The sequence below is a fragment of the Meleagris gallopavo genome, chromosome 3 (assembly GCF_905368555.1).
Source record: "Meleagris gallopavo chromosome 3, MGAL_WU_HG_1.1, whole genome shotgun sequence".
Taxonomy (NCBI): domain Eukaryota; kingdom Metazoa; phylum Chordata; class Aves; order Galliformes; family Phasianidae; genus Meleagris; species Meleagris gallopavo.
In genome coordinates, this window is record NC_139406.1 from 82,606,506 (window position 1) to 82,630,692 (window position 24,187).

At 42.6% G+C, this 24,187-nt stretch overlaps 1 protein-coding gene across 13 annotated transcripts in view; it reads right to left on the reverse strand.

Moving 5' to 3' along the window:
• Positions 1-6,811: 6,811 nt before the first annotated feature.
• ZHX1 (zinc fingers and homeoboxes 1) overlaps positions 6,812-24,187 on the reverse strand; it is a 28,259-nt gene continuing 10,883 nt past the window's right edge. For 3 of the 13 annotated variants that reach the window (XM_085221641.1, XM_085221642.1, XM_085221643.1), the window contains one exon: positions 6,812-16,901. In XM_085221641.1, coding sequence (XP_085077767.1) covers positions 14,065-16,686 — 2,622 coding nt within the window. In that variant the 5' untranslated portion in view covers positions 16,687-16,901 and the 3' untranslated portion in view covers positions 6,812-14,064. Of the gene's footprint in view, positions 16,902-22,004; positions 22,143-24,187 lie in introns of those variants that run through there. The other 10 variants (XR_014882684.1, XR_014882686.1, XR_014882682.1 and 7 more) reach the window with 10 other exon arrangements.

Genomic DNA, 24,187 nt, shown 5'->3' on the forward strand with positions numbered 1-24,187 from the left:
TTGAACAAAAGGATCCCATGTTTTGGGACAGCTCATGGCACCTGGTTCCTGGCATTTGTGAAGTGTTTTTTGGGAGGAAGGTGATAAGAGAGTGAAGCTTGTACTCCCCTTTGGAACAGGACCATTGCATTCTCCATAGTCCTGGTGAAGATTTTGGTCACCAGACAACTTAATGGAAACTTCATAAGATACCGTAACAAACACTTAAACCTAAGTTTCCTATGTTTAGATAAATTATTTGCACATTTGAGGAGTTATTCTTTTAGCATCTTGGTCCACTGTGCATGCCAGTGTGCATGGGAGTGTATTTCAGTAACTTCTCCGTTTGATTTCATTTCTTCCCCAAAGCAGAATGGGAAACTTGTGAAATCTCAAGCTTTCAGAAGACAGGATTTTCCAAATCTCCCAAGACTGCATTGCTGTGCTATGGGAAAAGGGTACACAGCAAAGACCCATCCTAGAGCTTCTGCAAGACTGAAAGGCTCAGACATCCTTGCAGATTAACAGCACCTTGCCATTCCAGCTGTCCGTCCTGCCTCATGGCATTGCCAGACACAAGGTGCTTTGTGTTTTAGGCATACTGCAGTACTATTTCCTCTCCCTGCCCCAGCAGTCCTTCCCTCCAGGAAGACCCACTGCCTCCCATTTGACCACCATACAAGTTCAGAGAAGCTGAGTGAAAAGTTATCCTTGTATCTCCTTAACCCAAAAAATGGACTGATGAATCTGTGCCTACCAGAACATCCTTTATGGCCATACTTCTTGTTTGGATCATTTGAAAGAGTTCCTTCTAGTAGAGATGTTTGGTTTTGGTTTGGTGGTGGTGGATACATGCTCAAAATATCTTCCATATGAGCATATATATGCCTGGACATTAGGGACACAGTTTAGTGGGCACAGGGTGATGGGCCAACCAGTTGGACTAGATGATCTTAATGGTCTTTTCCAACCATAATGATTCCACAAGTCTATGATCAGCTGGCATAAACCCCTTTATAGAAACTATACTTTGGCAGGTAGATTTGATCATATTGAGGTTTTTTCTGCTTTTAATCTGACCATTTGGCAAAGAAGACCTCTTGAACATAGGCGACTGCTTAACAGGTGAGTCTTGAGAAAAACAGGAGTTTGCTCCACATGATGCTTTTGATTGTTTTAAGTGTCAGAGTAGGCAAGTACAGCTGGGGCTTCTTGTATGTGCACACAAAAGCCATCCAGCTTCCCTCTGCACGCGGACTGGTGTACTGAGCTCCTGCAGGACAGGCAGAGCAAACAGAAATGGATTGCAGTCATCAGCTCTGGTGTCTGAACAGTTGCAGCATCTGTGCTTCTCTTCACATTAACCGGACACACGCGCTCCTTTCCCAGTCCTTCAGGACTGTCAGTCATGCTGGAGCACACCAGTCTGAGTACAGCACTGAAATCCAGCAAGACGACTAAGAGCAAATGGAAAAGAAGGAAAACAGAAAAAGAATCATGAGTAATCAAAGTGAAATGTGGCCCCAGCACAAAGTAGAACACAAACTGCAAGGCACTCCCAGGGGCAAATCCATGAGCAGCCCGTTGGCTGCCAACTTGGATTGAGGAGTCCTCCAGGGTTCAGGGTTTCAGCCATCATTGCCTGTGAGGATACCAACGTGGTCTGCAAAGGCTCTGTGTTGCAATGCAGAGAATGCCTTTGTCTGGTGAATCAGTGATAGGAGAGAAGCAATTCCTGAGCACCACGCAGGGGGCCTAGCAGCTGACTGCATGGTTTGAGTCATAAGTCACAGCATAACACTGCTTTTCTTCTTTCTTCCTTCCCTGGCTCTCCCCTTCCCCCACCTCCCCTCAGACATTTACAAAGCTCCTTGCATATTAGTTACAGATATAAAAAAGTGCAACTGTAAGAAATTCCTCTGCCTTGTCAGCACTGGAGATTTGCTCAATTTCTCCTGCAAGCCCCAAGTCATCAGTATAGCTGCCAGAATACAAATTCCCACTTTACTTAAGTAAAGCTGTTTGCCTGAGCTTGCGAGGCATGATTTGCCATGGTGCTGTTAGCCTTCGCTTCATGCAGCAGAAACCAACAGCCCTGGAAGAAGCAGCTTTGAGGGGGCTTGGAGATACATGAGCCCTATGGGAGCCCGCACTGCTGCAGCAGCTGTGTGTAGGCAGCTTCATGGATAGAAAGAAGCCAGGGATGAAAATTCCTAAAGACAGCTAAGGTCATGCTACACTGCTAGCCTAAAGCACCAGCTCCCCATATGAAAATCAGACCAATGGAACCAAGGAGGCAAGCCTATGCGTTTCACTTTGTCATCAGGGTGAGCCCAGAGGAAGCTTAGTCAGTAAAGGCATCTCAAAGGACAGGCAGGAATTCATTCTGCTGCCATAAGACCTGAGCCTTTCAGCCAGGAAAAGAAAACATAGCGTGCCAGACAGAGCTTGTTTGAATCCTGACAACTTTTCTTTAGCCCCGTCCACTCTGAGGCAGAATTAATTCAAAAGAATTCCCTCCACTGGTGCTTATTTAATTCCTGATATTATTTTTTGTATTGTGATAGGCTCTATGGGTCTTTGCCACAACCTGGACACTCTTGTCCCAGAAGGAGAACACACACCACAGAGGTTTCAGGAGACCATCAAGCACACACAGTGGAAACGAGAAATCCCGGCTGGTAAAGAGGGCACTGTTTTGGTAGGCACTACCCACACATGTCGGCTAAGGAATAACGCAGCTCTGACATCGTTTATAGTTTTAATAGAGCATACTGGAAAGGAGCTGCCCTTGGAAGGAAACAAGAGACTCATTCTCTCCTCAGAGAAAGAGTGCTGCCTGCAGTGAAGAGAGCAGTCAGGCCCACAGGCAGCGTTCCTCAAAGGATGGGTGGTTCCTGAGTCATCAAGTGGGTTCTTCCAGACGTTGTGAAATATTCATACCTTGGGGGAAAGATTAGTTTTCTTTTTTGACAGTCATAACATTGGCTCTTCTCTAAACACGTTCATGAAGAGAAGCTCTTTATTTGCTGACATTGTCTTGATGTGTCCTTTTCTCCCTGCACTTATTGTCTCTTGCTTTTTATTGAGATTGCAAGATCTCTACAGCAGAAACCATCTTTCATCCTCTTTGCGTGGCGCCAAACATAAGGGGATACCGTCCATGACTGGCACAGGAGGATAACACAAACAGCATTTCATGGCTAAGGGCATACCAAAGCTATCTCTGGTACAAACCGAGAGACAAGAAAAAGTGATTCAACAAGCAAAACTGCAGTTAAAGCTCTGGTGAGCTTTGATGAACACTAGCAAATGTTACTATAGTAGTATGAGATACAACTGCAGACCTCAAGAGCAGACTGTTCTCAAGCAGTAAGCGGTCACACTGAGGGTGGTGAAAGTCTGACCCCTGAGCCTAAGCTCCCAGGTGCCACCAACCAAAATTAGAGAACAATGATACTTGTCTCAAACTCAGCATATCTTCAAAGAAGCGCTGGTAGAAACAGGATGAACCTCCATCTATCTCAAGCTGGTTGAGAAACCAGCCAAATGTGACAAAGCTTCATTTGCTAAATGTAGATCTGTCCTTGATGAAGGTAAAGTGAGCACTAAGGAAAAGCAAGTAAGGGAGCTGAAATGGTTCCTCACCCTAAAAACTGCTCCAACACCCTACCCTCACTGTCTGCAGCAGGAGGACAGGATACTGAAACCAGAGTAGCGTGAGCAGGAGAGTGGAGGCCAGTGGGCCATGGAATTCCTCTTCTGTGTAAGTCATCCAGCCAGCTCACAGTTCTACAAAGACAGGACAAAAATGAATGGGGAGATGAAGAGCTGTGCATCACAGAAACAAGAAAAAATAAGAACTGCTTGGTAAAGAAGCCAGAAGATCTCCCTTATCTTAAGAGAGATAAGAGAGGATGCATCCCCCAAAGACAGTTCATTTGCTTATCTACCTTCCAACAGCGCAGCCTTTCAAACTGCTGCTAAGCCATATTAACTAGGCCATAATCCTTCCCCCTCAGGTCTCACAAAACCCAATAAAGTTGTTATTGCCAAAAGGGTGCGCTAAGCACAGTTGTGTTCAGCTATTAATGGGCTCTGCAACTATTTCATGTCTTGTAAGATGAATGCTGAGCAGAACGAGCATGCCCTTGGGTTGGACAGGAATGCTGCTGAAGAGGAATAAGGCTTTTTGGAAAGAAAGGTGATCAGATGCCTGGGACAGTCTTCAAGCAGTGATCCTCCCTTGCAGCTCTGCACGCTTCCTGAACTGACAGGAGTCACAAGGATGGACCACTTTGCTCAGCCACCTGTGGCAAGTATTAATGCTGGACCTGACAGTCAGGGGATACAAACTTGACACACAAGCCATCTCAGAGGCATCACTGACCTGCTGCCATCTCAGAGGCATCACTGACCTGCTGCTCTAACTGGACCAAACCCCAGACTTGCAGAGAGATGTGCATGCCTCCTTCTGTGCACCTTTTTTTTCCCAGTTTTATTGGTTTGTCTCTGAAAACTCATTAACTTCCCCTGGCAACATGGCAACAGTTATGCTTGTTGCTTAATTGCTCCTCGTGATTAAATCAGGCTGTGTGTTAAAACTTCACAGCTACGAGGTCCTTGGGACTGGGCAGGACTCCTGTAGCATCTCCTCCAGGACCTCACTGAAGCATCTGCATCTGGCTGCTGCGCACCTCTGTTGTACAGCACCCATTAAACTAAGCTGACACCCTACAATATTGTTGTTCTGTAGGAACTGAGAAACAAATCGATAGAATTAGGGGCAAAAAAAGATAGCTTCAGGATTGCCCTTGACTTGTGGGCTTCTCCAGTCCCCGTCTCCTTGTCTGTACGGAGAGGTAACTGCTTCCAAATGGCAATAACCTGTCTGGCTTTTTTTTGATTCTCCAGTACCTTGTTTCCCATGCTGCTTCTGCGCAGTTGGAAAGCACCAAGTGGAAACTGCTAATAAATTTAGCCATAATATGGCTTCACGCTTGCCTTGTGCAAGTATCGATGCCTGCAGAAAGCATGATGCAAAGTGGAGGGAAAGCACTGCTAAATGAACACATGCAAACAAAATGCAGAAATTGAGAATGGACTTTGCCCACCATCACGTCCGTTTCTGCCTCTGTGGTGTTGCTAAGAAAAATGCCCAGGCATTTCCCTCATACGGCGCCAGTGAGCCTCTGTCCCTGTGCTCTGAGTGTGCTGGGGGCAATGGCTGCACAGAAACCCTCGCAGATGGATTTCACATGGAGGCACTGGGCGCCGCTGGGGAGGAACTGAAGGCTTGAGAGCAGTTAACAACTGCACCATCCCTTTTGATTCAGTGTGCCACTACTAGAGGTTATTTTGTGGGGCTTCTTTTACGCTAGTCCCTTAAAATGGACTTTGTTGCAATTATGCTTTCTCCTGTTTGGTCCTCATTTAGAAAAACCAAAAATCACTCAGTGAATTACTGCCAACACCAACCTTGATTTTCACCCAAATCAACCAGATAAGCCAACCAATGTATCTCCCTTTTCCTGTGTTTTTTTCTTCTACCAGATAGATATTTTATCCGAGACTGAAAGGAAACAGCCTCAATGCTAATAGTCCAACATTTCTGCAGTAGAAATATGCATATTCGAAGTGCAACAAGTCATTTAACAACCAAAAATGTTGGAAAACAGTCAAACAGCCTCCAGACCACCACCAGCAGCGTTTCAAAGCAAAGCAAACTCCACAGGAAGCAATTTAACATCACTCCAGAAGGAACTTTCTGGTGCAGAGAGAAAACCAAAGCATTGCACAAAGTGGTATTCAAATAATTAAAAATAGCAGTTGACAGTATTGTTATGAGAACAACTGGAAGATGGAAGGGGCTGGGAAGAGAAGGCTGGGAGAGGAGAAACAAGCCAGAGGGCCAGCTGGTCTCCTGTCAAAATAGGGACTGAGCTGCAGTGTTTTGGAGTCACTGACAACAGGGTAAACAAAAAGGTAACTCTTTAAAGAAACACAGCCCAAAGCTTTTCATAACTCTCTCTTTAGCTGATGGAATCTAGAACAAACATTCTTTTTTATTTTCCCTCCTGATTTTTTCACTGAACTGAGTAAATATTTGGCCCAGCACCAAGCTGTCCCAACGGCGAGCGCTCGCCTCCAGCCCTGTGCACAGGTCACCGCTCCACCAGGGCTGTGATTCGTCGGGACTGACCCACACTACAGCACGGGAACGGTTCTGTGGACTTCACCTTATTCTCACACAGGGATCGAGCTGAGGGCAGGGTGCCAGCTCCTCTGCAGCTGGGCCTCGAGAAGGGCACCACACAGTGGGGCAGTGAGTCCTGCTGAGAGAAGGCAGCACTGCTGCCTCCAAGGGAGCGATGCCAGTGACTTGCCCTGCCGGCAAGCCAGCGGGATGCAGCATTCAACGGAACGTGCTCAGACCCAGTCTGCTTGGAGGAAAACACACATTTTACAGCAGCCCTGAAGTCACCAAGCGTGACATCCAATCGACAAGGACTTCAGCAGGGAGGTGAAGTGGTTGCTGCTCGCCCCTGCTCCTGCAACACCAGGCACTTTCAATGTGAGCACAGAGCAAAACGTTGCGCGCAGCCCCGGCCTGCTGATGGGGCAGAACACCAGCACCACGCTGCTGTACTGACTCGCGTGAGGCTGCTTCATGCCGGCTGCTCAGCCAGCACACATCTCCAAACCTAACGCACCCGAGGCATCGCTGACACTCGGGTTTGTGGACGGGAAAAAAAGACGCTTTAAGAAGATGGTGACATTTTCATGCGAACGCGGCTGCCGGTTTCTGCACATCCTTTTAAAAAAGCACACAGTCAGTAAGGAGACATTTATTCCATTATTTCTGCTTTCAAATTTTTTGGTACAAAATTTATTTTCAGAAGTTCCCACGTGATCCTTTCTTCTACCGGCTTCTTTTGGGATTTTTCTATCTCTGATTTATTTTCTTTATCTGTTGAAACAAAAGCAGTAATTGCTACAGAAAGCAATAATGGCAATATTACAAATATTTTACAGCAGCATCCGTTCATCTCATTGCCTCAAAAAAATAACAAAAATAAAACCAAAGACAAGATCCGTACTGCCTCAAAGGCTTAGGTTTGTAATACCAAGCAGTATGCTGCGATCCCACGTGTAAGTTGTACAAGTCCAGCACAACTTCCCAAGTTTGTGCAGAGCCTGATAAATAAGACACAGAAATATCAGTTACGTTATACTGTTTCTAAGAACTTTTACTCTGTAAAATGTTTGGTCACTCAAAGCTATAAGCTTAATCACGTATCAAAGAACACAGGCAGTAAAGCCCATCTTACTAGAACATATAGTATTAGGCCAAACAAAATATAAGAGGACAAAATCTAGTGGTCACTGAAGCCTCTTCAAAAAAGGTCTAAAACAGAATGTTTCCGTCATGTATCAGAATAAAAACGTAGTGTATTAAAATTTGATCTTTTTTTCTTTTTTACAAGCTGTCTTTTAATCAGTCTTCTATTTACAGTGCAGAACTTCTGCCAACTGCAGTAGTTTAACTTTGGCACAACACTAAGTTCCAATCCTTTTGAGTATTCAAGTCCTGTGTGTGTCCAAATATTTTCTTGGTTTCACGAAAGATTAGGCCCATTCACAGTTAACCAGTTATCTTGAACTTTTTCAACAATTGCTTCCCCTTCACCACATTGGGCAGCTACAAAGGAAAGACACTGTAAGCTATTGCATCACTCTTAAGAAACTCTTAATTCTAAATGATAATAGTAGTGTTGCTTCCTTTAACAACATCACATACACCAGACAGATCACACAGACTGCTACATACTGGACACCTTCTAAAAACCTTGCTGGTCGTTAGTGAATCGTCTTCCTCATATTCAAATACATAACGATGCATTAACTTAATTTCATTTCACATGTCAAACAGGACATTTAAATATATTGCAATGTATTATAGAAAATTGCAAAGCTCCATCATTTCTGTAAACGAGATTGACACCTGTTAACTCTCCTGTGCACATGAAGAGCAGTACCTAGTGCCACATTTTCTATACAATATAAAGCCTTCCCGGGTTGGGCAACTCATTTTTAGTGCATTTCTGTACAAACTGTAAGCATACATGCAGATAACCAACTAAGCAGAATTGGAAATGCTTCTGTAAGCTGGAACTGGAGGCATGGGGAACATTTCAGAATCGTAGTGGAGCTCTGGTGGTTGGTTGTTTGTATCACAAATGAAGACAACTCGAATCTTCCGTCATTCTGGCAGATCCTTTACAGTAAGTTTTGTTATAGATATCTAGTACTGAATAAGTGTAAGGAAATGCTTTGATCAGTGGGGACACGAGCCTTACTTGTCTTAACACATTTTTGATACGCACAATCCAATGTTCATATAGTAACATTCTCTCTAAAAAACTTTAGAAACCCCCGAACCGTGTTTATACCGCAGTTTTTTAACCAAGGATCAGTTACTTTATCCACCACTGCAGTGCCACCTGCTCTAGAATAACAACCAAAACCAAACCAAGGCCTCACACCTCCCAACATGCACCAGGTGGGGAGCAGAGGACAGTAGCACGGCTAACCACAAGGAAAGCCTAACGGGGCGCAGTGCCCAGTGCTGCCACAGCCAGCACGCTCCAAGGTGAGGCTGCATCTCACCTAACTTGAGATGGCTCTAACTCCAGTGTCTGCGAGCCACTTGTAACAGTCAGTAGGGCTTAGGGTGCAGCTCGTGTGATCGACTGTAGGTGGTTAGGATGAGCTGCTGACATGCACTCGTTAGCTGTACTGATCAGCTACTGCGGTGTCTTGCTCAAATGCAGACACCGACATACAATCAGGTGAATCCCACCTTAATTCATGAAAAGTGCTGTGGGATCCACAGTTACCATTCCACATTTTACATGCTGCATTAAGTCATTTTTTAAATGAGTATCCACTGAAAAAAATGCAGATGCTCTTCATCGCAGAAGGAAAAAACCCAAAAAGCTTGAAAATACTGTCTACAACCTGCCTGTGCTTCAAAACCTCCCTTTTCAAAAGTGAGATAACAATACAGAAATTCAAGCTACTGAGCACGTAGAGTTATTGAAATGTTCACCTTCTGCTACAGCTTTCATTTCCTACCTACTTTTAATATATCACAAACCTTAAGTCACTTGACCCAACAAGTTTGTGTCATGCCACATACCACATCTATTCAGCCCTAGGATAATCAAAAGCCTGATGGAGAACGCAAGCATAACGCAGCACTGCTCAGGGCAGGGAACTGAGCCCTGCACTTGCCCTTCCCATCCGGAATTTATACGATCATCCCAGGCACTGTGAATACCTCTCAACAGTTTTACTCTTCTCTCATCAATACTATATTTTCATTACTACTAAATGCAAGCAAAATTATCTTCCAATAAATAATAAATTAAATCAAAGAAAATAACTATATTTCATTGCGCTCTACATTTGCGTGTATTCAAATAAGGGGAGGGATATTTAACATTACAGAATCTTAACAATTATCTTCTCTCCTTGGGAGATATGAATATAGACAGAGAGGAGAAGGTGGTGGAGGATGCAAATTGGGACCATCGTATCTACAAAAGCAAACACTGAGATCCAATTCGAATACACAGTACTCCATTAAGTGCAAAAGGGAAAATACTCCTGACCTTAAACTACAGCTTATTACTCAGCAGCCAGAGACCAGTTGTCAGAGTTACTGCTGTGCTCTCATTTCAGAGGAAAATAGAGAAGGAGGAGGAGAATGTCTGCATGCTGGGGCTTTCTGGCCTTTGGGACAGCATCGCGCTGTGAATCGTTTTGCAAGGGCTTCAAAAATCCTTTCTCTGCTCCGCGGAGGAGAAGGGAGTGTATTTGCCTGCCTTGGTGAGCAGGAAGAAAATAGGCTTTTGCCCAAAGTCAGCAAGTCATGCATTAGAAAAAATATTTCATGCCAGTGTGGTGTGGATTCTGCATGAGTTTCCTTCAAAGTTACAGACAGAAACAATACTGCATATAAGGCTGTGGAAAAAAAAAAAGTTTTAAAATCATCATTGGACAAATCTGAAAAATCAAATGGCCTAATTTACTAAGGTGTACTAGAGATAATCCAGTAAATTTTAATCATGAGGTGCCAGATATCTTTCTTTTGCTTTCAAATCAAAGCAGAGATTTCTACATGTTAAACACGAGAGACTGCAACACTTGTTCTGTCAAAATAGCAAGAGTAACATTTGTTTTGCTCAGCAAGTTCTAGGTAAGTGAATTCTGCAGAGCAAGCAACAGGCAGTCTCTTCAAGATTCTGCATTTTCCCTTCTTTGCACGCCACACAAGCACTCCCTTGGTTCATTCAAAGCAAGGGAGAGTAACTCTGACTTTCTTTTTATAACTCACACCAATCTTGGGGTTATTAAGAAGGTGACACTGGGAAGCCAGCATTACAGAACTGTGCTTTCCATTGTCCTCAGAAGCAAGAGCAGAACATGCTACGAAGCACCGTGGTCAGGGACAGTGGATGGCTCACCGGTTGTGACACTGCTTGCTTGCCTTTAGTGCTCTCCCTCTCAATTCTAGCAAAGGATTACCTTCATCCTCAGTTAACTATATTCCAGAGACAGCATTAACTAGCATCGTAACATCAGGTACTCTTGGCAGAGACAGCAGATGGAAGAGAAAGCTCAACTTTAGCTCCAGAGGAACTGATGCTCATGTCAATTCAGGGAGAGAATGAAGATGCGCTGTATCCCCTCGACAATTACTATTTCTCTCAGACTATGCAGTATGCCTTGGGCACCATGGTAAGGAGCACAGCAGCCTAACACGACATGAGATGAATCTGGACTAACCACAGTTACCAGCAGTTTTGAGCTCCAACCAGCCACGACCACAAGTTACAGACAAAGCAGTCCGTCCTGTCAGCCACCCGCACGCTGACAGCTCTTTCCAGTGCTTTTCTTGTCATTTCTGATGCAGGAGGCCTCTGGAAGGTGTCTCCCTCTCTCCCACAGTACACAGTGCAAATACATACATGCTGTAAACATGAAATAAACTGGTAATTAATGGATTCTTCTTTTAAAACAAAACAGATTATAAGTAATAATAAGTGCATACAACTGATGTTTTCAGGTCTGAATTCACACAGATTCTTCTCACCCTTGGCACAACTGAAAGACTTACAATGTGCATCTAGCCTAGAGGAAATGTGGGTACCCTGCACCTCTCATTATCCCGCCCAAAGCCTGTTTAATTCAGATCTGTATTCTGAAATGGGGTTTCAATGGGCTGCAAATACTGTTAAAACCACTGGAATACAAGGAACTGTAATGTTTACAGTGTTTGAAAATCCAGACCAGTACACATGAGCCATCCCCTCTGACCATTTTATGGAAAGAAGACATCCAATCCAACTATATTTAGTCTGATAAACAATGCATTTCCTCTTCCTGTGTTTTTGAGATCAGATGTACTAAGGCCTATCATTATAATTGAGTGTTATTTAACAGAACGCTGCCAAAATGGAAAATTTCCCAGTTTAATCATATAATTAACTTGGATCCTTATTTTTTTCATCTTCTAAAGAAGGTTCGATGTAGCGATAACCTACATTAAGTGTCTGCTAACAAAAATGGAGATGTTTAGACAGGTTTCTTGGGTCTTTTTGGGGGGGAAAGAAAATTAATTCTGGCTTGTCCTTAAGATTTAAGGCAATTCCAGATTTTGGTTGCTAAAAGCATATTCCCAAGCAGTTTAAAGATGTGCCTTAATTTTTTCATAAATTTGAAAACAGCATCTCTTTCTCTACTTCCTAATCACTGTAGCAATTCATGCTGGAAAGCCCAGATCCTGATCTCTCTTACACCACCTTGCACCCAGAGTCACAGCACTCCAGAGAAACACTGCCAACAAAGTTCTGCATCTCTCCCATCCCAAAGTCAAGCTGAGGGATTCTAGGCTTGTCCTCACAGTGATAAGCATCAAGAGATAAAGATATCTCACTGTTGGCTGCTTTGTGCCTTGGTTTCACTGACTTGAGTCTTGGATGCCAGGAAACAGTTCGATAACCAAAACTGTCACACACATCAGTATTTCTAGCAATCTCAGAAGGTCAGAAAAAGGCTTTCAAGCAGAACATCATCTTGCAATTCAGGCAGCCCATTCAATCAGTGAGCAGAAAGGTAGCTACACGTGTCCAGGGAGGAAGGTGAGTCAGGTAAGTTAACCACACTTTTTTTTCTTTTTTTTTCTTCTTTTGGTCAGACATTATCCCCTTTCTTTTTTTCACCCAGGTTTCACTCACAATCTGACATGAAAAACAGATCTAACATGAACTCCTCTGCTTTGGAAAATCATCACTGAAAGCATTTCCTTGGTCTCTGGACAGTCAGTTATCACAATAGGGAAGAAAGAGTAATTCTTGGAGATGTAGAAGTATTAGGGAACATTTTCTCCACGCTAATCTCTCTTGTAGGTCAATAGATGCAAATGCCTGCAGAGAAGATGTTGGCAGAGGTGTAAAGAGAGATTGCTAGGATAGTTCCTGTTAGTGCCCATGTAAAGCAGACAATGCTGATGACAGCAGCACCAACTCATCATCCATTTTTGACGTCTAAATATAACTCACCCCTAAAAAATACAGACTGACAAACTACTCTTCTTGGAGTACCAGTTTTCTATGATGCCAGATATCTGCATAACCTAGCTTTCATGAATTTGGCCCATTATTTTTAAGTTGGTTATGCTACTATTTCATTACCTTGAGGTTTACGTATATAAAAAGCCATTCTATATTTATACAGAAGCACTTACTCAAGATGCAGATGTTCCCTATCGGATTAGACTACTTCTGGAGTTCAGTTCATGTAGATGAAACCATCTCTACAAATAAGTGTTCACCCAGAAGCCCTAAGAACAGCCAGAATATTGGTGAGCTCAATTCAGTAGGATGAATTTTAGGTTAAACTTGCATGCAAAACATTCAGTTGGGCTATTGTTAACAAACAGTTGAACACTGGTTTGTTTATCATTTTTAAGCACCTAAAAGGCATATAACTTCATGTTGCTTGAAAATTAAAAAGCAGGTCACTGCCACCGCATACTTGAAAACCTTTCTTGCTAGTACCTGAAGACACTTTTCATCTCTGTATCTGTGTATTCATACAAAACCCTAAGCAATGCTGAATGATTTTTAGGCAGTTCCCACCTCACGTTTACCTTAAAATACAGTGTAAGATTTCAAGAAATTACTCATGTTTGTTAGAAATACACATAGCTTCTGACCATTTTCCAAAAAAGTAAAGAACGCACAAGCTAAAAATGAATGTTACTATCAACTGCATCAAGTCTGCCAGGCATTTAAATTAAATTGATGTAAGATACGCTGATTAAATTTAACAAAAAGCATTTTCTAGCAGTAAACTCATTCAGTTAGCTCGTAATTATCAGCAAGAAACATTTCAACACAAGTTCTGTAAACCCAAAACACTCTGAAGATACACAAAAGGTGCCAATATCACCTCATTTTCTTAAACCAAGCAATCCTCACCCCTATGTTCATTGATTCCTTTGTCACACTTTTCCCCTTCTCTTTTGAATTCTTTCCTTAAGAAATAAACCCAGGCCTTGAAACCTTTCAGGTGAAGTGATGTTTGCAAAAAGACATCTTAGGTTTTTGCATTTTCCTCTTTTGTGAGCAGGTAATGTTCTCCTACAACAACAAAAAAAATGTGTCTGTGGTTTGTTTGGTTTTTGGAATTAAACAAGATAAGGCAATTAAATATTGAGAAGCAGTCACGTGAATGATGAACCTTCCCACTGGTCACGTGGAAGAGGAGGAGCTGAACTGGCGCTGATTTATAACCCCACATGCTCAGCTAGGCCCGAGGACGTCCATCTCTGGTAGCAAGGAAGCAAATATCTGTTGCCTGCGCAGACAGCATCTTGCCCACGTTCCTTCAGGTGCAACGAAGATGCTAAGCCGGTGCTTGCTGAAGCTGAAGGCCATGAAAAACTGTTTGGCTCTTCACTGTAACATCAAACCTAATTCACGGGTTTTTGGCTCCCAGATTCCAAACTGCACATCAATCTGATTTTGAAAGTTTACGCTTAACATGTCGTGGGGGTTCCCAAGTATCACTATCATCCGTTTCCTCTTCATCTTCCTGATCTTCCAACATTTCATCTTCCTCCTCATTCTCCTCAAACAGCTCTATTCCAAGTTCTAATCTTCTTTGCCTTTCTGCAAACCACTCTCTGACCTGCTCATACCCCATGTGAGATTTAGCGACAAGTTCATCAAGGTCTTGCTCATTAAGGAATTTGTGCTTCATATAGTAGTCCTTCAGGATTGCTGTTCCAGTTTTAAATTTTATGACAGACACACCTCGGTCCCAGCAATTTAACCTCTTGCTTCCCCGAGGCCTCCCTCGAGGCCTCCCTCTTCCTCGCCCCTTTGGTCTTCCTCTCCCTCTCCTCCTTGAAAAGCCCTGGCCATTCAGACTGTTTGCATTGGCACTCTGGTAATAATAATACCACTTCAATCCCCCATTTTTCCAGGCATAGCGAGTATCTCCAAACCAACTCACAATTTCTGATCTTGGGAGCCCCGTTTCTTCTGCCAGCTTGTTGTATTCTTGTGGAGATGGCCACTGAGTACGAACAAAGGAGCTTTTAAGCATGTGCAACTGCTCTGGTGATTTTTTGCCTATTTTGCTTGGAGCAGAGCCCCCTGATTTTGACCCTGCTGTTCCATCCCCTGCAGATGTTTCTCCAGCTTCTTCTTTTGAGCTGCTGGCATTGCTCTCATTCATCTCAGTTCCCTCCTCCTTTAAGACATTAGTTTTCCTTCTTTCCACAAACCAGGCATCAATCTCTCTCCTGGTAAGTTTGGTTTGGGCTCTTAACCTATTCATCTCTTCATCAGTAAGGACAGGATTATTAAGAAAACTTGCTTGGAGGACTTGCAACTGCTCAGCAGTCTTCTCTTTGAACTTCTGTGGGGTGAAGTCAGGAAATGCACTCCAGGACGTCTTGTTCTGTGAAGCAACTCCTGTTGGGGACTCATTCATTTCGTCACTTGAATCAATAATGATGGTGGCACATGAGTCACTGTTGAGATGAATCCCATGGTTATTCTTTGAGTTTCTCTGATTGTAGCGTGTATCGCTAAACCACTTTTTGATCTCTCCCTTCGTCAGGCCTGTTATTTTCATAAGCCTACTAATTTCTGAATCCTGAGGAAACTGATTTTTAAGGTAGCTGACCTTTAATTCTGCCAGTTGCTCCTTTGTTTTTTTTGCTCGCATGCCAAAGGTATCGGGATTCATTAGTGCAGTTTCATTTTTGATAGGCTGAGGGGCTGGAACGGCAGCGACTTGTTTGGTTTCTGCAATAGGCTGAGCAGTGTGAATCTGACTCTTCTGTAACTGGGTTTGGTTTGGGACTCCTGCTACAGTCAAAGCTATAGGGGCTGTTACTGGTAACGTATTTGCACCTGCGACTTGAGTGAGAACAAGTCCTGGCTGACCAACTATTTGGCATGTCTGTAAAATTGAAGGTAAACCATTGCTGGCAGTGGAAATGTGCGCTGGAATAACAGTAATTGTCTGTGGCACAGTATGCACTGTGCCATTAAATTGTTTCCTCCTTGCTTCCTCCACTTCCTCTGGTGTCCAGCTCACACCATGTTTCAGACGTTGGGCAGAAAACCAGATTTTAATCTGTTCCTCTGTGTACTTAGCTTGAGTGGAAAGAACGGTGATCTCCGACATGGTTGGATACGGGAATTTGTTATAGGTGTTGAGCAAAAGAGGATTGTTGTCCAAAGCAGAATTATAGGTTGGAATGCTGTTTACAGGTATCAGGACTTTGGGGATCAGGTTTGAGTTCTGTGGAGCTGTAACAGCTGTTATAACCTGTGCCACCCCAGGCTGAATCACTGGGGTCACAACCGTACTGGCTACATCGGCTGCACTGCAAACAACCGAATGGCTCGCTTTGGACTCAGAAACTGCCGGTGGTGGGTTTTCTACTACTTCTTCAGAGTTTGGCTCATTTTCCTTTCCCTTCTCTTCACCAGGAATGTCATCGACCACATTGTGGAAAACAGCGATACGTTTAGTCTCTGTTTTGTTTTTCATCATTTTCATAATAGGAGTTTTGCTAATGGAGATCCCCGCGGAGGGGGCCTCAGAAGGGTCAGCCTGTTCAGCGTTTTCTTCTCTAACGAAACTCCCATCAAAAGTGAGATCATTTACTGTTTGTTCAAAGATTGTCTGATTATTACGTTTCACCATGGTCAACTTAAAATTCTCCTCTCCAGGGTGGTACTTCAAATTATGTTCTGAGAGAGCATCATATCTTTTGGTAAGAAAATTGCATTCTACACAAACGTAGGATGAATTTAATACTACATTGGGATGTTCTGAATCCACATGGAAAGTAAACATATTGAGATCTGGAGTCTGAAAAGTACAATATTTGCACTCATAACCACCTTCTACTTTATTTGTATTTTTCTGATTGTCTGAATCCACATTCTCATGGACGTCCTCTTCGCTTGCTATGCTCTCTGCTGTAGGATTATTATCTGCTGGCGTGACTACAGGTGGTCCTTCCTCCAAGTCTGATACCATTTCTAGATCCGGATCTTGCTCGTTGGCTAAGACCATGCACGGTGTTGTTGATTTTCGTTTACTTGCCATGCCTGTTAGGTGAAAGTGATACTGACTGGTCAGATACAGACTTAGCTTCAAGCTCTTCTTGATTAATAATAATGGCTTTTGGTACTTCAAGTCAGTTCTTGTAACGTCTCAACATTTATCCCATTAGCAGCTTTTCTTTTGTAGTGCAATCAGATTAAAAAGGGACAGTTGAGGATGAAATGTTGAGACACTGTTTTAAAGTCCACATCCACCACCTGTGCAAAGAAGAGACAGTATAATTAGTTCAATTTAAAGAGTATCTCCTATTCTGATACATAGCATGATTTAATTCAGCCCTTTGGTGTTCAATCTTCCACTGTTCACCCCTGAAACCAGCAGACCCGTTCCAAGAAGAGATCGATCCTCAAAGCTAGAGTAAGAAAGGCAAATTCCAACCCACTTGTTATTGGCAGAAATTTATGCAATGAATACAACAAAAAGCGTAAGACAGAGAATGGGATGGAAAATGTAATCTTCTGTTTCCCTACATCATTTTGGCAGTCTTACTCTTGAGCTGCTTTATCTTGGCCACGACATTCTCTCTCAGCTGCAATGGAAACTCAAGTCCTTCTCATCACAAACTCATCCCCAGCATGACATCTCCATGATGGTCTTGTCTGCTATGCCCAACGGTGTGAAGGCTCCTAGAAAAGGCATGCTTAGCATATTTTTCTACTGCATTATGTATGTACGTATATGCATACTCTGGGTCATTTCTTCCAAGTCTGAAAGCAGACAAAACAATGCCTTCTCAAGGCACTCCAACAGACAAGGATGACAGTCCTCTCACCCTAGCTCCCCAGATGTCATTCTCCCAAATGAAGGCCAATCCCAGACCAATAAATTGTTAGCATGTGGCAATTAACTACACTGTTTTCATGGCTCCATGCATTAATTGGGACAAGATTGACTGTGCAAACCTCACTACAGAAAAGGGATTAAAGAGTGACACAGTAGGCAGAAGGAAAAGAAATATTCAGAATTCTACTTCATTTCTAAGAAAAAACTACAGAAGTACAAATTAAATTTGATGCCTACATAAATTCAGAGAATAAACATGTTCTTAAATCGCCCAGAGAGGAGTGAGTTTTTATCCCACGGGGACCATAACTAGTCTATTGGAAATTATGCACAAGCTACTGAAAAGGGTTATAAACTCTGTAATAGTTTCCTTCTTAAAATAAAATGAGACACTGATTTCTCGTTCCAGAAATCCCATAGATTCATGAATTTTTAGATAGCAGAACATCATCTGCTTCCCAAAGCAGTAGCATGCTCAAGTGCAAGAGGAAGATTCAAGCAGCTGTTTCAGAAGGTTTATAAAGGTAACAGCATGTAACAGGTTAAAAACAGAAAGCCAGCTTTGCTCATGACAAAATATTAAGAGAAAAAGAAGAGCAGTGTAAAAGGAAGAGTAAAGAAGTGAGAAGGGGAAAAAAATACCATTTCCACTCCAAACACAATCTTTTATTTTGATTATGTGGGCAGCAGAGGCTGTTCTTAACTTCACTTTTTTTTCCTAAGGCCAAAGACATTAGTGTTCATCTATTGCTACCAGTGCTGCTCTGTAAACTCTGTTTTTGAGACTGTGCACATCACCACACTTTTCTGCAAAAATCCTCCCCAAACGTTTGTAAGTAATCCTCCAAATCTACCTGTATTTCTTCTGTGCACAGCCTGGCACAACAGGCTCCTTACGCCAAGGGTATGGTTGCACAGCATTAAGGACACTGACAGTGCTGACAGATAAATCCTAGGTAATCATCATTTCAGGATCGTAATTATTTCACAGCACCAGACTTGAAAGACACTCTTCCACAAACTAATGCTGGCACTCTGGAAAACAGCACTGAGGTGCAAAAAGTATTTATTTTAATGTGCATACAAAATATGCATCACAGGCCACCTCATTTATCTCTGCAGTGAGGAAGCAAAGCCAAATGGATCCATTTGTCTCCACGTTCTGAGGGATAAGAGGTAGAGCACCATTAACTGTGCCGATTCTGTGTGGGGCCAGGGGGCTCATCACAAAAGGCAGACACAGCCAAAACTGAACGTTGAGCAGTTCTCTTGGAGAAGAGCTGGGTGGTATTACCTAATCCTTCTGCCATCTTGAGAACAATTTCAGAAATACCAGAAATACCAATTTTCAAAAGCTACTTAGCAGCCAGTAAAGCTGGCTGAAGTTGCAGTTTGGAAGGTAACTAAGATGCCTTGCAGTACCCATCCAGAATGGAGAACATAGGATCCATCGTTACGGGGCTGCCTGCACAGGCACAGGGACGTGCTGAGGGTCACACGAGGCTGGCCCAGAGCACAAGTGAAAGCAATGTTTGACCTCACACACAACACTGCAGCATGCCTAGATAAAGCTTGAGATAATAAATAAAGCACAAACCCTGGCCAACAAATCTATAAGCATTTCTCCCCCGTTCCCTCCCTTAGCAAACAACATTCATAGTGCCTATAAGCCTACGTGCAACTGGATCATCTGTGCCTTTGTAGTTTAATCTCTGTAACATGTCCCTTTTTGCTGTGGTTTGGTTTTGCTCATCGTGCACGGAAGATTATCCCATTCCTCTCTGTTTACTGAGCAGGAAACTGTTCCTATGCTCTCCTCCCCTCCCTGGAGGCATTCAAGGCCAGGCTGGATGGGGCTGTGAGCAACCTTGTCTAGAAGGAGGTGACCCTGCCTGCAGCAGGGGGTTGGACGTAGAGGATCTTAAAGGTCCCTTCTAACCCAAACTGTTCTATGATACTCATTACACTATTTTTTTTTTGTTTTTTTTTTTTTCCTCCCACAGGAAACTGTGATTTCAAAATCCTATGTAAATATGAGCTGTGAAGAGCTACAGCAGCATTCACTAAAATCTCAACAAAGCCAGATGTTTGATACCTTTCCCAGCCTTCTGTCCTCTACAAACTGTACAGAAACCTCCACTCCCTTGCACTGGTTACCAATGGGATTACTTCATCTGTAGCACGCTGCTTGATGTGCTCTTTCACTTTATCAGGTAATTATGAAAACTCATACTTGCATAAAAATCAAAGCAATTATGCATCACCTTTGTGCTTAAGTTCCTCTAAAACATCCCTTCTGTACTGCTTACAAGAACACCAAGTGCAGCCCTGTCATGTATTTTGTCTTTGGCAGGGTTTGTGACATCCTGTTCCCTTAACAGGGAATGAAAGTAAATTAATTGGCTTGATGTGTGTAACTTGTTTTTGAGAAATTCACCTTTTCTTTTTTCCTTAAAAGAAAAAATCTCTCACTCTCTGGGTGCTTAAAGATAGCTTTTTTTTTTTAGTTAATTTGTCCTATATATTTCTGTGTACAGATATTTTGTTAAATGATGTGTAATTCTCTGCTCATGCCTCACTCTCTCATTTAACACTGGCCATTATGTTTGCTTGCTTTGTGTCCACAAAGACCACCCCTCAGCCTTCACAAATTCTTAAAGACCACCACTAATGGTCCAGAGGATACTTTGGCTTGCTCCTTAAATACTTCGGATCAAATACACAAGAAAATATTTTTAAGGTATTCTATTCCTGTTTGGACTGTATTTTTATTTCTCTATACTGAAACTGTGTTGTGCAATTTGGTTTGTCATGAAGTATTTCAAGTATTCACAATATGCCAAAAGCAGCATCTGGCTGGCTGACTTTATCCAGAGAGTTACAGTCAATGGCTCAATATCCAGGTGGAGATCTCTGATGAGGGGTGATCTCAGAGGTCCATACTGGGACCATTACTGTTTAATATCTTTATTAATGACACAGACAGTGGGATCAAGTGCACTCTCAGCAAGCCTGCAGATGATACCAAGCTAGGTGGTAGAGCTGACAGGAGAGAAGGAAGGAATGACATCCACAGGGACCTAGACAAGCTTGAAAGATGAGTTCTTGTGAATCTAAGGTTAAACAAAGCCAAGACCAAAATAATACACCTGAATTAGAACAACTGCAAACATTAGCACACAACTAAGAGATGAATGGATTGAGAGCAGCCTTGGATGCTTCCGTAGATGAAAAAAATGGACGTGAACTAACATGTCCACGCTAACAACATGTTCTTGCAGCTCAGAAAGCCAGTCATACCCTAGAGGTGAAGAAAGGCATTTTACAAGGACATTTGTGACAATAAGGGGCAATAGTTTTAAACTAAAAGAGGGTAGATCTAGATTAGATGTAAGGAAGAAACACTTCACTACAGAGGTGGTGCAGCACTGATGCAGGCTGCCCAGAGAAGCTATGGATGCCCCATCCCTGAAGGCATTCCAGATTAGGTTGGATGGGCACCTGGGCAGCCTGGTCTGAAGGATCCACAGCAGGGGGTTGCAACTAGATGGTTTTTAAGGTCCCTTCCAATCCAAACCATTCAATGATTCTTCAGTGGAAGCATCTATAGGAAAACTTTCAATTAGTGGCACTTCATCTCTCAAGACAAACACCACTGTAACACCTTTTTCAAAATCTGGGGTAAAATTACGTACTGACATTTCTAGCAAAACCAGTCCATAAAAGGTATTTTCTCAGATACAAACAAAAAAATAAAGTGAGTTCAGGCACACATTTTTGAAGGTCCAGGAACTTATATTTTATCTTTGAGCTGGCAATTGCTCAGGACACAGCTCTTCAGAAATAGAACACAAACAGATACTAACCCCAATTCATTAATAATTTTACTAGGACAGACATTCTCCAGAGTCAAATTCAACACTTAGATGTTGTCTCCATAGCAGATTTGGATAAAGATTTATGCAAGTATTTTCTAAATGCAGGCAGAAACCTCTTGCCTCTTTGATAAGAGTTTGAGAAGGAAAAGACATGGTTGACAATGACAGATAAAGAAGTAAAAGAACTTGCTTCCAGGACAAAATTATTACTCATCCCTTCCTTCCAGCCTCCAATCAAGAAAAGCTGATGCAGCACAAAATAAATGAGGTTAGAAAACGCATTGTACACACGTGCTCAGGCTGTATGCTTTATGAAAAGTCATTTTCCCTACTTGCTGCATGACACCTCTATCTACCATAACAAACAAACAAACAAACAAAAAAAAAAAAAAAAAAAAAAGAGGAAAAAACAACAAAACAACAGAGCCAAACTCAAATAATGCCATTGGAAGAATGTGCACAAATAGGGTGGCTTAGGAGAAGACTGAGGAATGGGAATCGCTTCTAATATCACCTACATTATAAATTGCCTATTTGTCAGCACAGAAAACTGTGTTTTGTCTTCTTTGTACAACTTCTGGTTAATCCACAACAATATGGAATTGTCAATCCTTTGTTTAGCCCACTCTTAACTATTACCATTCTGTCTGAGTCGCTGTATCCAAGCCAGGAACTATTCAGCACAGAGCTCAGTATAGCCATAATCTGCTCCGATGGGGCTGCCACTACACTGCCTTTCAGTGAGGAAGGTGAAAGATGATGTTTTATGGAGCTAGTTTCTTCAGTTGTTCAATACCTGCAAAGTATAGAAGTTATTACTGCTTATTACTCTAAAATAAAACTAAATCGCAGTGTAAACCCCACAATATTAATATTTCATTCCAGTTTTAAAACATGTTCCACATCAAAATGGGAGCAAAACCTATCAGATAGCAGTAGGACTTCAGGTGTGCTACAATACAGGGGCAAGCATAAAGTCCTTGCTGCATTAGTTTGCAATGGCTCCCGCAGGCAAATACCAAAAGTTGCTCTACTCCTGCCCACATACACCTTCTAATAAGCCAAAAGCAGACCTGAGCTGAGGCTGAGAAATGGGAAGTGAACGTGAAGCCCCCTGGAGACTAAAAGGAGCCTGCCAGAGAATATATGACAATCTTCATGGTTAACTCCAATCCCTGTTGGTTTTAAAGGATAATGAGCATGATATCCATCACAGTAAACATCAGCACTTTAGGCTAGAACTGATCATTAAATGACCTATGTTATCTTTCTCTGTTAGAGAATACTTCCCAGGTACCTCTACAGTGAGCACAAATCGTCCCACTGCTTTTGACACAAAACCATAGCCAGTTTTTAGGTCTGATCACGTAAGAGCTACTGATCAAATCTGACAGGTATTTAACAGTCATGGGTGTACTGGTGAAGCAGCATCTTTAACATATACGGTGCCTGTTTCTGCTCCTCAGGCACATAAATAAACAAGTATTTTCTGTTACTTATTTTAGCAGCTCAATATCACATTGGCAGGTCTCAATTTTTAACCCCCTACAGTATTTAATTCAAATTGTGAGCACTCAGTGCTTTTACCATCTCTGCAGGATCATTCTTAAAAGTAACAGACCTGGCTGATATAAATGTCTGTCATATCCAACAAAATGGGAGCAGAGTTGGAGACTGATTTTTCTGCATAGTTACGGCTGTTTTGTTTTGCTTGCCGTGCTGTTACACTGAAAACGGAAAGGAAGAGGAAATAACATTACTGACCTGAAAAGATTGCAGAATGCATTTTGGGTTGATTAAACATTTAATTCAACCCCTAAAATGTTTGCTTCAGGTTAGCTTTTAAAAACCATAACAGTTAAAATTGATTCGCTTTAGAAACTGTTTATGAAAAAGTTTCTCCTTAAAACATCAAAACAAAAGGTTTTGTTCTCCTGGGATTTCCTTCTTTAAAACGAAGCAATCTGGCACAGACACGACTTCACAAAATGTTCCTTTCAACTCAAATGTGCATTTGTTTTTTTCCTTCAGCTGAAAAATTTCTAGAGACCTTATCTTTCCCAGGCCTTAGCCTAGTGCTGGAAGTACCAGACCTTCCTTTCACTTCCTGAAGCTCGTGTCCCCAGGCACCTTTCCGCTTTTTTAGGGAGGAACGCAGCAGCCCTACAGATGGTCTCCTTTGCTAGATAGCCCGACTCATTCTCTCATCATCTCGTTGCTATACAGGAACCCCCGCGCTGTTAGAGGTGACACAGCTCAGCACAGATTGTCTCCCTCTCCTCTCCCCCTCCTCCACCGACTGAAACTAACTGTGCATGCCCTCATCACACTGGAAACCGGATTTCAGATCAGCTGCTATTTGCATTATTATTTTCCCTTTGCTGTAGTGAAATGAAATCTCAACGGCAATTAACAGGCTTGGGAGCTCTCTACCCTTAAACAAGTGGGACAAGATCTCAGGGCTTGCTGGCTCCCAGAGCTTCTCCACCTGACACCAGGCCAGCACTGCTCTGCTGCATGCCAATGTACCAACCTACACAGAGGAGGGAAACCCACTTAAAGCAGGTGGTCTAAAGAAGCATGCAAATGTGCACGACAGGCATAAAAGTACTATCAAGAGCAGGTGACAAAATATCCTGTAAATTTCAGCTTGGATACTAAAAGGTACGTTATGGCTCATAATTCTGCCAAATTCTTTTCTTTTTCTCCCGTTTTCCTTCTCTCTCTCTGAAAACAGCAGAACACTTTTCTCAGACCTCAGGCCTAGATCCTTGCCAAATTTTGATTCCTATGTCAAATCCCTGGGGCGCAGAGCTGTTCAG